Source organism: Oncorhynchus kisutch, linkage group LG23 (assembly GCF_002021735.2).
Source record: "Oncorhynchus kisutch isolate 150728-3 linkage group LG23, Okis_V2, whole genome shotgun sequence".
Taxonomy (NCBI): domain Eukaryota; kingdom Metazoa; phylum Chordata; class Actinopteri; order Salmoniformes; family Salmonidae; genus Oncorhynchus; species Oncorhynchus kisutch.
Window position 1 is genome coordinate 4414821 of NC_034196.2, and position 16096 is coordinate 4430916.

Genomic DNA, 16096 nt, shown 5'->3' on the forward strand with positions numbered 1-16096 from the left:
TAAACCCACTCCAGTCATTACCACGAGCCTGTTCGCCCCCAATTAAGGTGTCACCGACCTCCTGTGATCTGTAGGCTACATGAAATAACTTAATGTTGATTGATAGTGCCTTTGATGTTACCGCTCTGAGACAGAGTTCATGTGGGGGAACAATTCAGGCTACCAGTCCAAAGGTGCATGGTTTTGAGTGGATGTTGACTGGAGCGCAGAAAATGAATTCAACACAGGACCTTGCTCTGTACCGAATACTGTATCTCTGCTGCATTCTAGTGTTGACTTCGAATACTGCAAGTAAAAACCGGAATAGCTGAACACAACCAGGTACACCTGGCTGACATAGATACCCACGTAAACACGCTTGGAATGTAAGTAAAGTAGCTATAAGCTATCTAAGCTGAACTCCAAAAATTTCGGCACAAATCTATAGGACGAGGCACTTTGCACTTTGCACTGTCTCAGATAACGCCACCAGGCCGATCATTATGCAAAGTAGCCTATACTAGAGAAATGTGAAGTTTGAAATGAAGTACGTTTGCTAATATGGGTGATTGTTAAATGAATGGGACAAATGGCTAAAACCATCAAACTAGTAGTAGTAGTTTAAAGGATCATTTAAAAAAACAGTGGAGCACATTAACGTCGTAAACTTATCGTTCTATTCATCGTAAATTGATGTTTGTTCATATCGCCCGGCTCTAAAAGTAAGTGTCATTTCAGCTCTTAAAAACATGCACAACATGTTCCTCATTATTTGACATATATGTAGCTTCATATTTCCATATGGAGGAAATTGAAAACTCTGTAAACAAATACTTTAATGTTTTTGTTGTTGTTGCATGCTGATGCTTTTCACTGCCATAGACAGTCTGTGAGGAATGCCTTTCCTCATATCATTCATTGGTCTCCCTGTTCATAGTATATCTTCACTGCATGGAAATCTGTGTTTGTAAGTGTCAGATTGATGGGCCTAGAATCAGATATACTGTAGCCATCTCGTATGTACAAACGGTCCCTCAACAATTCACTAGTGGTCCCAGACTCCCGGGGTAAAATAACAACAACAGCTCAGAGATATGATATCAGACCAGAGATCTGATAGGCAGCTGGGGCTTTCAGTTTCATTAAGGAATCATTCATTATTAACTTCAGTCTGTGGGAAAAGGTCTCACATGCAGGCAGCACTATCAGCCTCTGTCAGGCGCTGTCTGTTACATGCAGGGAGGGCCGGTTGTCTGCACCTAAGATTAGCACACACACACACACACACACACACACACACACACACATACACCTCTGCACTACTTCTGTATAGCCACAAAACAGTGACATGCTACAGGCACCTCCCTGTTACCTATCCCCACTGGCTAACACAGGAAGCACAGAGGCCTGTCTACACCGCTTCTTCTTCTGCGTACATTTACACATCTGTTCTTGGGGAGCGGAACTGAACTGTGGCTAGATGGAGAAGAGGTTGGTTGGTTAAAGGAGTGGTTGGTTCCTGCTCTTAAAGACAGTCTACTGGAGATCGAGTAGCTCTCTTCCCCCCGCAGTCAGATAGTCAGTAAGCCTGAAGTTGGACCCCACAGCATCACCATGAGCGGAAAACGGAAACTGAGTGAGTAGCCTGTGTGTGGAGTACCACTTCAGTGTGTGTGTGTGTGTGTGTGTGTGTGTGGTTAGAGGCTGAGGATTCACGTTAATCATTAACTAAATGCACCTCTCTTACAATTACGTCATGCTAGTGACCGTAGTAATGCGATATCTGTGTGTGAGCCACCTGCCATTCCTCTCACTGGTCTTATGCAAATAATGCTTTAGACAGTATAACACAAAAACACCTCTCTTTTTAGGCTGACCTAGATACAGGCTTCTTTCTGATGAATACATTAAGAGGGACATAGTAAATAATGCACCTCTGATCTAGCTTTAGACAGTATAACACAAAAACACCTCTCTTTTTAGGCTGACCTAGATACAGGCTTCTTTCTGATGAATACATTAAGAGGGACATAGTAAATAATGCACCTCTGATCTAGCTTTAGACAGTATAACACAAAAACACCTCTCTTTTTAGGCTGACCTAGATACAGGCTTCTTTCTGATGAATACATTAAGAGGGACATAGTAAATAATGCACCTCTGATCTAGCTTTAGACAGTATAACACAAAAACACCTCTCTTTTTAGGCTGACCTAGATACAGGCTTCTTTCTGATGAATACATTAAGAGGGACATAGTAAATAATGCACCTCTGATCTAGCTTTAGACAGTATAACACAAAAACACCTCTCTTTTTAGGCTGACCTAGATACAGGCTTCTTTCTGATGAATACATTAAGAGGGACATAGTAAATAATGCACCTCTGATCTAGCTTTAGACAGTATAACACAAAAACACCTCTCTTTTTAGGCTGACCTAGATACAGGCTTCTTTCTGATGAATACATTAAGAGGGACATAGTAAATAATGCACCTCTGATCTAGCTTTAGACAGTATAACACAAAAACACCTCTCTTTTTAGGCTGACCTAGATACAGGCTTCTTTCTGATGAATACATTAAGAGGGACATAGTAAATAATGCACCTCTGATCTAGCTTTAGACAGTATAACACAAAAACACCTCTCTTTTTAGGCTGACCTAGATACAGGCTTCTTTCTGATGAATACATTAAGAGGGACATAGTAAATAATGCACCTCTGATCTAGCTTTAGACAGTATAACACAAAAACACCTCTCTTTTTAGGCTGACCTAGATACAGGCTTCTTTCTGATGAATACATTAAGAGGGACATAGTAAATAATGCACCTCTGATCTAGCTTTAGACAGTATAACACAAAAACACCTCTCTTTTTAGGCTGACCTAGATACAGGCTTCTTTCTGATGAATACATTAAGAGGGACATAGTAAATAATGCACCTCTGATCTAGCTTTAGACAGTATAACACAAAAACACCTCTCTTTTTAGGCTGACCTAGATACAGGCTTCTTTCTGATGAATACATTAAGAGGGACATAGTAAATAATGCACCTCTGATCTAGCTTTAGACAGTATAACACAAAAACACCTCTCTTTTTAGGCTGACCTAGATACAGGCTTCTTTCTGATGAATACATTAAGAGGGACATAGTAAATAATGCACCTCTGATCTAGCTTTAGACAGTATAACACAAAAACACCTCTCTTTTTAGGCTGACCTAGATACAGGCTTCTTTCTGATGAATACATTAAGAGGGACATAGTAAATAATGCACCTCTGATCTAGCTTTAGACAGTATAACACAAAAACACCTCTCTTTTAGGCTGACCTAGATACAGGCTTCTTTCTGATGAATACATTAAGAGGGACATAGTAAATAATGCACCTCTGATCTAGCTTTAGACAGTATAACACAAAAACACCTCTCTTTTTAGGCTGACCTAGATACAGGCTTCTTTCTGATGAATACATTAAGAGGGACATAGTAAATAATGCACCTCTGATCTAGCTTTAGACAGTATAACACAAAAACACCTCTCTTTTTAGGCTGACCTAGATACAGGCTTCTTTCTGATGAATACATTAAGAGGGACATAGTAAATAATGCACCTCTGATCTAGCTTTAGACAGTATAACACAAAAACACCTCTCTTTTTAGGCTGACCTAGATACAGGCTTCTTTCTGATGAATACATTAAGAGGGACATAGTAAATAATGCACCTCTGATCTAGCTTTAGACAGTATAACACAAAAACACCTCTCTTTTTAGGCTGACCTAGATACAGGCTTCTTTCTGATGAATACATTAAGAGGGACATAGTAAATAATGCACCTCTGATCTAGCTTTAGACAGTATAACACAAAAACACCTCTCTTTTTAGGCTGACCTAGATACAGGCTTCTTTCTGATGAATACATTAAGAGGGACATAGTAAATAATGCACCTCTGATCTAGCTTTAGACAGTATAACACAAAAACACCTCTCTTTTTAGGCTGACCTAGATACAGGCTTCTTTCTGATGAATGCATTAAGAGGGACATAGTAAATAATGCACCTCTGATCTAGCTTTAGACAGTATAACACAAAAACACCTCTCTTTTTAGGCTGACCTAGATACAGGCTTCTTTCTGATGAATACATTAAGAGGGACATAGTAAATAATGCACCTCTGATCTAGCTTTAGACAGTATAACACAAAAACACCTCTCTTTTTAGGCTGACCTAGATACAGGCTTCTTTCTGATGAATACATTAAGAGGGACATAGTAAATAATGCACCTCTGATCTAGCTTTAGACAGTATAACACAAAAACACCTCTCTTTTTAGGCTGACCTAGATACAGGCTTCTTTCTGATGAATACATTAAGAGGGACATAGTAAATAATGCACCTCTGATCTAGCTTTAGACAGTATAACACAAAAACACCTCTCTTTTTAGGCTGACCTAGATACAGGCTTCTTTCTGATGAATACATTAAGAGGGACATAGTAAATAATGCACCTCTGATCTAGCTTTAGACAGTATAACACAAAAACACCTCTCTTTTTAGGCTGACCTAGATACAGGCTTCTTTCTGATGAATACATTAAGAGGGACATAGTAAATAATGCACCTCTGATCTAGCTTTAGACAGTATAACACAAAAACACCTCTCTTTTTAGGCTGACCTAGATACAGGCTTCTTTCTGATGAATACATTAAGAGGGACATAGTAAATAATGCACCTCTGATCTAGCTTTAGACAGTATAACACAAAAACACCTCTCTTTTTAGGCTGACCTAGATACAGGCTTCTTTCTGATGAATACATTAAGAGGGACATAGTAAATAATGCACCTCTGATCTAGCTTTAGACAGTATAACACAAAAACACCTCTCTTTTTAGGCTGACCTAGATACAGGCTTCTTTCTGATGAATACATTAAGAGGGACATAGTAAATAATGCACCTCTGATCTAGCTTTAGACAGTATAACACAAAAACACCTCTCTTTTTAGGCTGACCTAGATACAGGCTTCTTTCTGATGAATACATTAAGAGGGACATAGTAAATAATGCACCTCTGATCTAGCTTTAGACAGTATAACACAAAAACACCTCTCTTTTTAGGCTGACCTAGATACAGGCTTCTTTCTGATGAATACATTAAGAGGGACATAGTAAATAATGCACCTCTGATCTAGCTTTAGACAGTATAACACAAAAACACCTCTCTTTTTAGGCTGACCTAGATACAGGCTTCTTTCTGATGAATACATTAAGAGGGACATAGTAAATAATGCACCTCTGATCTAGCTTTAGACAGTATAACACAAAAACACCTCTCTTTTTAGGCTGACCTAGATACATGCTTCTTTCTGATGAATACATTAAGAGGGACATAGTAAATAATGCACCTCTGATCTAGCTTTAGACAGTATAACACAAAAACACCTCTCTTTTTAGGCTGACCTAGATACAGGCTTCTTTCTGATGAATACATTAAGAGGGACATAGTAAATAATGCACCTCTGATCTAGCTTTAGACAGTATAACACAAAAACACCTCTCTTTTTAGGCTGACCTAGATACAGGCTTCTTTCTGATGAATACATTAAGAGGGACATAGTAAATAATGCACCTCTGATCTAGCTTTAGACAGTATAACACAAAAACACCTCTCTTTTTAGGCTGACCTAGATACAGGCTTCTTTCTGATGAATACATTAAGAGGGACATAGTAAATAATGCACCTCTGATCTAGCTTTAGACAGTATAACACAAAAACACCTCTCTTTTTAGGCTGACCTAGATACAGGCTTCTTTCTGATGAATACATTAAGAGGGACATAGTAAATAATGCACCTCTGATCTAGCTTTAGACAGTATAACACAAAAACACCTCTCTTTTTAGGCTGACCTAGATACAGGCTTCTTTCTGATGAATACATTAAGAGGGACATAGTAAATAATGCACCTCTGATCTAGCTTTAGACAGTATAACACAAAAACACCTCTCTTTTTAGGCTGACCTAGATACAGGCTTCTTTCTGATGAATACATTAAGAGGGACATAGTAAATAATGCACCTCTGATCTAGCTTTAGACAGTATAACACAAAAACACCTCTCTTTTTAGGCTGACCTAGATACAGGCTTCTTTCTGATGAATACATTAAGAGGGACATAGTAAATAATGCACCTCTGATCTAGCTTTAGACAGTATAACACAAAAACACCTCTCTTTTTAGGCTGACCTAGATACAGGCTTCTTTCTGATGAGTACATTAAGAGGGACATAGTAAATAATGCACCTCTGATCTAGCTTTAGACAGTATAACACAAAAACACCTCTCTTTTTAGGCTGACCTAGATACAGGCTTCTTTCTGATGAATACATTAAGAGGGACATAGTAAATAATGCACCTCTGATCTAGCTTTAGACAGTATAACACAAAAACACCTCTCTTTTTAGGCTGACCTAGATACAGGCTTCTTTCTGATGAATACATTAAGAGGGACATAGTAAATAATGCACCTCTGATCTAGCTTTAGACAGTATAACACAAAAACACCTCTCTTTTTAGGCTGACCTAGATACAGGCTTCTTTCTGATGAATACATTAAGAGGGACATAGTAAATAATGCACCTCTGATCTAGCTTTAGACAGTATAACACAAAAACACCTCTCTTTTTAGGCTGACCTAGATACAGGCTTCTTTCTGATGAATACATTAAGAGGGACATAGTAAATAATGCACCTCTGATCTAGCTTTAGACAGTATAACACAAAAACACCTCTCTTTTTAGGCTGACCTAGATACAGGCTTCTTTCTGATGAATACATTAAGAGGGACATAGTAAATAATGCACCTCTGATCTAGCTTTAGACAGTATAACACAAAAACACCTCTCTTTTTAGGCTGACCTAGATACATGCTTCTTTCTGATGAATACATTAAGAGGGACATAGTAAATAATGCACCTCTGATCTAGCTTTAGACAGTATAACACAAAAACACCTCTCTTTTTAGGCTGACCTAGATACAGGCTTCTTTCTGATGAATACATTAAGAGGGACATAGTAAATAATGCACCTCTGATCTAGCTTTAGACAGTATAACACAAAAACACCTCTCTTTTTAGGCTGACCTAGATACAGGCTTCTTTCTGATGAATACATTAAGAGGGACATAGTAAATAATGCACCTCTGATCTAGCTTTAGACAGTATAACACAAAAACACCTCTCTTTTTAGGCTGACCTAGATACAGGCTTCTTTCTGATGAATACATTAAGAGGGACATAGTAAATAATGCACCTCTGATCTAGCTTTAGACAGTATAACACAAAAACACCTCTCTTTTTAGGCTGACCTAGATACAGGCTTCTTTCTGATGAATACATTAAGAGGGACATAGTAAATAATGCACCTCTGATCTAGCTTTAGACAGTATAACACAAAAACACCTCTCTTTTTAGGCTGACCTAGATACAGGCTTCTTTCTGATGAATACATTAAGAGGGACATAGTAAATAATGCACCTCTGATCTAGCTTTAGACAGTATAACACAAAAACACCTCTCTTTTTAGGCTGACCTAGATACAGGCTTCTTTCTGATGAATACATTAAGAGGGACATAGTAAATAATGCACCTCTGATCTAGCTTTAGACAGTATAACACAAAAACACCTCTCTTTTTAGGCTGACCTAGATACAGGCTTCTTTCTGATGAATACATTAAGAGGGACATAGTAAATAATGCACCTCTGATCTAGCTTTAGACAGTATAACACAAAAACACCTCTCTTTTTAGGCTGACCTAGATACAGGCTTCTTTCTGATGAATACATTAAGAGGGACATAGTAAATAATGCACCTCTGATCTAGCTTTAGACAGTATAACACAAAAACACCTCTCTTTTTAGGCTGACCTAGATACAGGCTTCTTTCTGATGGATACATTAAGAGGGACATAGTAAATAATGCACCTCTGATCTAGCTTTAGACAGTATAACACAAAAACACCTCTCTTTTTAGGCTGACCTAGATACAGGCTTCTTTCTGATGAATACATTAAGAGGGACATAGTAAATAATGCACCTCTGATCTAGCTTTAGACAGTATAACACAAAAACACCTCTCTTTTTAGGCTGACCTAGATACAGGCTTCTTTCTGATGAATACATTAAGAGGGACATAGTAAATAATGCACCTCTGATCTAGCTTTAGACAGTATAACACAAAAACACCTCTCTTTTTAGGCTGACCTAGATACAGGCTTCTTTCTGATGAATACATTAAGAGGGACATAGTAAATAATGCACCTCTGATCTAGCTTTAGACAGTATAACACAAAAACACCTCTCTTTTTAGGCTGACCTAGATACAGGCTTCTTTCTGATGAATACATTAAGAGGGACATAGTAAATAATGCACCTCTGATCTAGCTTTAGACAGTATAACACAAAAACACCTCTCTTTTTAGGCTGACCTAGATACAGGCTTCTTTCTGATGAATACATTAAGAGGGACATAGTAAATAATGCACCTCTGATCTAGCTTTAGACAGTATAACACAAAAACACCTCTCTTTTTAGGCTGACCTAGATACATGCTTCTTTCTGATGAATACATTAAGAGGGACATAGTAAATAATGCACCTCTGATCTAGCTTTAGACAGTATAACACAAAAACACCTCTCTTTTTAGGCTGACCTAGATACAGGCTTCTTTCTGATGAATACATTAAGAGGGACATAGTAAATAATGCACCTCTGATCTAGCTTTAGACAGTATAACACAAAAACACCTCTCTTTTTAGGCTGACCTAGATACAGGCTTCTTTCTGATGAATACATTAAGAGGGACATAGTAAATAATGCACCTCTGATCTAGCTTTAGACAGTATAACACAAAAACACCTCTCTTTTTAGGCTGACCTAGATACAGGCTTCTTTCTGATGAATACATTAAGAGGGACATAGTAAATAATGCACCTCTGATCTAGCTTTAGACAGTATAACACAAAAACACCTCTCTTTTTAGGCTGACCTAGATACAGGCTTCTTTCTGATGAATACATTAAGAGGGACATAGTAAATAATGCACCTCTGATCTAGCTTTAGACAGTATAACACAAAAACACCTCTCTTTTTAGGCTGACCTAGATACAGGCTTCTTTCTGATGAATACATTAAGAGGGACATAGTAAATAATGCACCTCTGATCTAGCTTTAGACAGTATAACACAAAAACACCTCTCTTTTTAGGCTGACCTAGATACAGGCTTCTTTCTGATGAATACATTAAGAGGGACATAGTAAATAATGCACCTCTGATCTAGCTTTAGACAGTATAACACAAAAACACCTCTCTTTTTAGGCTGACCTAGATACAGGCTTCTTTCTGATGAATACATTAAGAGGGACATAGTAAATAATGCACCTCTGATCTAGCTTTAGACAGTATAACACAAAAACACCTCTCTTTTTAGGCTGACCTAGATACAGGCTTCTTTCTGATGAATACATTAAGAGGGACATAGTAAATAATGCACCTCTGATCTAGCTTTAGACAGTATAACACAAAAACACCTCTCTTTTTAGGCTGACCTAGATACAGGCTTCTTTCTGATGGATACATTAAGAGGGACATAGTAAATAATGCACCTCTGATCTAGCTTTAGACAGTATAACACAAAAACACCTCTCTTTTTAGGCTGACCTAGATACAGGCTTCTTTCTGATGAATACATTAAGAGGGACATAGTAAATAATGCACCTCTGATCTAGCTTTAGACAGTATAACACAAAAACACCTCTCTTTTTAGGCTGACCTAGATACAGGCTTCTTTCTGATGAATACATTAAGAGGGACATAGTAAATAATGCACCTCTGATCTAGCTTTAGACAGTATAACACAAAAACACCTCTCTTTTTAGGCTGACCTAGATACAGGCTTCTTTCTGATGGATACATTAAGAGGGACATAGTAAATAATGCACCTCTGATCTAGCTTTAGACAGTATAACACAAAAACACCTCTCTTTTTAGGCTGACCTAGATACAGGCTTCTTTCTGATGGATACATTAAGAGGGACATAGTAAATAATGCACCTCTGATCTAGCTTTAGACAGTATAACACAAAAACACCTATCTTTTTAGGCTGACCTAGATACATGCTTCTTTCTGATGGATACATTAAGAGGGACACCTCTGATCTAGTTGAAGGGTGTGTTACAGCTGCTAGCCTACACCATTGCAATAACGTGAGTCATGACTATAGACTATGTACATGCATGACAACACCATAGACATCATATACTAAAGCAATAAGGCACGAGGTGCTGTGGTATATGGCCAATATACCACGACTTAGGGCTGTTCTTAGTCACGACCCAACGCGTAGTGCCTGGATACAGCCCTTAGCTGTGGTATATTGGCCATATACCACAAACCCCAGAGGTGCCTTATTATTATAATAAATTGGTTACCAACGTATTTAGAGCAGTAAAAATAAATATTTTGTCATAGCCGTGGTATACGGTCTGTTATAAGCTGATTGGCTGACAGCCGTGGTATATGAAACCGTAGACCACGGGTATGACAAGACGTTTATTTTTACTGCTCTAACTATGTTGGTAACCAGTTTATAATAGCAATAAGTCATCTCGGGGCTTTGTGATATATGGCCAACATACCACGGCTAAGGGCTGTATCCAGGCACTCCGCGTTGCGTCGTGCTTGAGAACAGCCCTTAGCCGTGGTATATTGACCATATACCACACCTCCTCTGGCCTTATTGCTTAAATATACCACGGCTGTCAACCAATCAGCATTCAGGGCTCGAACCACCCAGTTTATATTGTATTAGAATGTATACACTATATACATGTATATGATAGGCTATTATTGGTCTTAGGTCCTGACCTCAGCCTGGTTTAAGGGAGAAATTAGGTTCATTTTTGTACTTCACTGAGGGGAAGAGGAGGAGGAAGTGTTAAAACACCACACATGCGCGCGCACACACACACACCACAGGACTTCCAATATAGATGCAGCAGTAGCACGCACAGGAAACAGTTCAGTTTCATCGGTTAACTGTTCCCTTTGAATGTGCTTCACTCTACAGTGTAGATAGATAATATGGACGATGTCACAGCTACAAAAGTATCCTTTAGTGGTATTACAGGCTTTGGTTTTTCTGTTAATATTTCGAGGGTGGACATTAGCACATTGGGCTCGCCGATTGGTGTCATCTCGCTTCTCGTTAGTCAGAAGGTGTTTCACCTGTGCTGTCCCAGGTGATATTTAAGAGTGGCTGTACCAGTGCTCCAGTTGTGTTGAGAGATGTGAAGGGTTAACACCTTTAGTTGACTCTCACTATTTGATTTATAAAAAATCTAAAAAATCAATTCTTTATCTGATCTTCCTGTTTTTTCATTTTCTCCACTTTTTGGTTTGCTTCCTGTCTTTAAGTATGGTGTGGGTTTGTATTTTGTTTGTCTCTCCTTGAGCAAATTTAGTGGGCGCTCAGAGTGGGTGTCTTATGTCCCAGTTGTTGTTGCTAGTCAGCTTTCAGCGGACAACCCCCTTGTGTGTCTTTCAGAACCCCTCCTAGAACCCCCACCTGTTTCATTTTGGTTGTTGTCAGTGACTCTTTTTAAAGTTTTTTTTGTTTCTTGCTGGGCAACGTAATTGTGGCCACTTCCTCTTTGAGGACAAAGGAAAGACAAAACGTGTAGTTTCTGTTTCATCCTCCTATCCAGTACAGTGCTGACTGTCCTGTCCCTTCAGAGTCTATGTTATTATATTTAGTTCCGGTGGTTCTGTCTGAATCAGAGTTCTCTCGGTAAATGGTCTTTATACAGAAACACTAGAGAAAGTGTATAGAACAATTGCTTTGAAAGTATTGGAGCTGTAACCTTACTTTCTGAAATCACAGGTATAAAAAAAGCAGGGTAACTAAGACAACAAGGCCTTACATTCCCCATCACCACTGGGTCGTCATCATCATCATCATGTGATGTGCCTATCATCACGTGAGATGTTTTCCCTCCATTTCCCCACACAAACGGACTAATTATGTGCAACAAACATTGTTTATTACCCTTGCAAACCTATGGCGAATCCTATTGCTAATCACTTCAAACATTATGCTTTTGTTCATGTAAAATAACAAATGTCCGTCTGGTAATCAAGGTTATTATAGTTTTGTTTTTTTATATTCGTTTTTATTTCTATTAGTTTTTTGATCTTTATTTGAAATTCAGTTTAGTTTGTTATTTGCTAGTTTTTATTTAGTTGTATCAACATTTTATATTTTGTTAAATATTTTGTTTTAGTTTTAATTTGAGTGTTAGGGACAGAAAGCATGACTGGGGGCCATTTGTGTTGTATAGAGTTTTAGTTAAATATTTAGTTTTAATTTGAGTGTTAGGGACAGAAAGCATGACTGGGGGCCATTTGTTTTGTATAGAGTTTTAGTTAAATATTTAGTTTTAGTTTTAATTTGAGTGTTAGGGACAGAAAGCATGACTGGGGGCCATTTGTGTTGTATAGAGTTTTTGTTTTGTGTGTTTTTTGGAACTGGGGGGCAGTAATACGATGTGCAAGTGACATTTAAGACATTTAAGATACATATACAATTATATCATTTTTTGCGGATGAATTTACTGCCAGATGCCTTTCATGGAGTTTTTGCTCTGAAAATTGCGCTGTTTTTGCCCTTTGAAAACGATTCAATAAGCCTGCAAATGTTCAAAAACTACAAGGCTACTTCCTGGAAAATATGTCACTTTCATACATAAGGGGCACATTCAGCAGGATGCAAAGTTTTGGAACGTTCAGATAGAAATAACCTATGTAGAACAAACATGCCTCTGACATGTGGAATACGGAATCACATCAGCTCTAATCTGGAACGTTTGGCAACTGAACGTAGCCAAGATCTTGGGTCATGTCATAGGTTAAGTTAAATTGGTGGAAGGAAATCCTCGCTCGCCCATGTTTACACCAAAAAAAAACATTTTTTATTTTAGTTCGTTTCAGAGTCAAAGATAATTAGTTTCTGTTTAGTTTTTCAAACAGGTTTGTAAATTTTTTTCCCTTCAGTTTACTGAATTGTTTTTTCATGATTCATTATCGGATTATTTTTAATTTACTATAACAACCTTGCTGGTAATCATGTCATTCACTTAACAGTGTTTATCTCTGTTTGAAAAGTCAAACTGTTCTAGTCACCACACCGTTGTGAACTGGCTCGCCGGTAAACTCACGACTTTATTCAAATCTAATTTGATTTGTCACATACACGTGTTTAGCAGATGTTATTACGGGTGTAGAGAAATGCTTGTGTTCCTAGCTCCAACAGTGCAGTAATATCGAACAAGTAAAATCTAACAATACACACGACCTAAAGTAAAGGAATGGAATTAAGAGTATATTACAAAATATGTAAACATTATTAAAGTGACTAGTGTTCCAATTATTAAAGTGGCCAGTGATTTCAAGTCTATGTATATATAGGTCAGCAGCCTCTAATGATATGTGCTATCTGGAGTCCTTGGGATGTCCCCATTGAAGTTCCCATTTTATTGAACCTTTATTTGATCAGGGAGTCATACGGAGACCAAGGTCTCTTTTACAGAGGATCCCTGATATACATAAATTACCGAAAATACACACATCAAAATATAAATGAGAAATGCAAGCAGAAAGAAACCCATTCGTCAGGAATAAGGGTCTCAATCAGCATAAGGGAAGAAAGAAACCCATTCGTCAGGAATAAGGGTCTCAATCAGCATAAGGGAAGAAAGAAACCCATTCGTCAGGAATAAGGGTCTCAATCAGCATAAGGGAAGAAAGAAACCCATTCGTCAGGAATAAGGGTCTCAATCAGCATAAGGGAAGAAAGAAACCCATTCGTCAGGAATAAGGGTCTCAATCAGCATAAGGGAAGAAAGAAACCCATTCGTCAGGAATAAGGGTCTCAATCAGCATAAGGGAAGAAAGAAACCCATTCGTCAGGAATAAGGGTCTCAATCAGCATAAGGGAAGAAAGAAACCCATTCGTCAGGAATAAGGGTCTCAATCAGCATAAGGGAAGAAAGAAACCCATTCGTCAGGAATAAGGGTCTCAATCAGCATAAGGGAAGAAAGAAACCCATTCGTCAGGAATAAGGGTCTCAATCAGCATAAGGGAAGAAAGAAACCCATTCGTCAGGAATAAGGGTCTCAATCAGCATAAGGGAAGAAAGAAACCCATTCGTCAGGAATAAGGGTCTCAATCAGCATAAGGGAAGAAAGAAACCCATTCGTCAGGAATAAGGGTCTCAATCAGCATAAGGGAAGAAAGAAACCCATTCGTCAGGAATAAGGGTCTCAATCAGCATAAGGGCCTGTAATCGAACCCACAAATACTTTTATATGTGAATGTTTTTTTCTTCACGATATTGGAGATTCTCCCGTTACTCCATTTTCATATCCGGTGACTCCACATGGGGTCGCTACCCCTAGTTTTGGAACCGCTGCACTAACAAATACAGTCATGGGAGGTAACTCTACAATTCACTCCAAAGGAACTCTATAGGAAATATTTTTAAAAGGCTTTAACCTCCTAAAAGTCTAAACCTTTTGGGGGGAGGGTTCTACTAAGCTAGGAATTGTTTTAAGAGGGTCATACCATGGATAATTCCATTATCTGATTTAAAATGTTAGGACCTTCTGTAGCCCATAGAAACGCATGGAATAGAACATTAATAAATGGCACAACAGACAGTATAAAAATCACAAGGAAAAAGTATTAGGTTTTTGGACACATTTAACCCCTTTTTATTTATTTTTGCACAAAACTAGAATAATTTCATACATTTTTTTTTCAACCTGTACCTTCAGAGGTGTCCCATTACACTTGTCAAATCAAATCAAATGTATTTATATAGCCCTTCGTACTTCAGCTGATATCTCAAAGTGCTGTACAGAAACCCAGCCTAAAACCCCAAACAGCAAGCAATGCAGGTGTAGAAGCACGGTGGCTAGGAAAAACTCCCTAGAAAGGCCAAAACCTAGGAAGAAACCTAGAACCAGGCTATGTGGGGTGGCCAGTCCTCTTCTGGCTGTGCCGGGTGGAGATTATAACAGTACATGGCCAAGATGTTCAAATGTTCATAAGTGACCAGCATGGCCCAATAATAATAATAAGGCAGAACAGTTGAAACTGGAGCAGCAGCACGGCCAGGTGGACTGGGGACAGCAAGGAGTCATCATGTCAGGTAGTCCTGAGGCATGGTCCTAGGGCTCAGGCCCTCAGAGAGAGAAAGAGAGAATTAGAGAGAAAACACTTAAATTCACACAGGACACCGAATAGGACAGGAGAAGTACTCCAGATATAACTGACCCTAGCCCCTCGACACAAACTACTGCAGCATAAATACTGGAGGCTGAGACAGGAGGGGTCAGGAGACACTGTGGCCCCATCCGAGGACACCCCCGGACAGGGCCAAACAGGAAGGATATAACCCCACCCACTTTGCCAAAGCACAGCCCCCACACCACTACAGGGATATCTTCAACCACCAACTTACCATCCTGAGACAAGGCCGAGTATAGCCCACAAAGATCTCCGCCACGGCACAACCCAAGGGGGGGGGCGCCAACCCAGACAGGAAGATCATCAGTGACTCAACTCACTCAAGTGACGCACCCCTCCTAGGGACGGTATGAAAGAGCCCCAGTAAGCCAGTGACTCAGCCCCTGTAATAGGGTTAAAAGGCAGAGAATCCCAGTGGAAAGAGGGGAACCGGCCAGGCAGAGACAGCAAGGGCGGTTCGTTGCTCCAGAGCCTTTCCGTTCATCTCCCCACTCCTGGGCCAGACTACACTCAATCATATGACCCACTGAAGAGATGAGTCTTCAGTAAAGACTTAAAAGGTTGAGACCGAGTTTGCGTCTCTTACATGGGTAGGCAGACCATTCCATAAAAATGGAGCTCTATAGGAGAAAGCCCTGCCTCCAGCTGTTTGCTTAGAAATTCTAGGGACAATTAGGAGGCCTGCGTCTTGTGACCGTAGCGTACTTTTAGGTATGTACGGCAGGACCAAATCAGAGAGATAGGTAGGAGCAA

General features: G+C 39.1%; 1 protein-coding gene across 2 annotated transcripts in view; it reads left to right on the forward strand.

Annotated features, from left to right (window-relative positions):
• Positions 1 to 1364: 1364 nt before the first annotated feature.
• LOC109868632 (SH2 domain-containing protein 3C) overlaps positions 1365 to 16096 on the forward strand; it is a 124871-nt gene continuing 110139 nt past the window's right edge. The window contains exon 1 of one of the 2 annotated variants that reach the window (XM_031802934.1): positions 1365 to 1615. In XM_031802934.1, coding sequence (XP_031658794.1) covers positions 1594 to 1615 — 22 coding nt within the window. In that variant the 5' untranslated portion in view covers positions 1365 to 1593. The remainder of the gene's footprint in view (positions 1616 to 16096) is intronic. The other variant, XM_020458330.2, reaches the window with a different exon arrangement.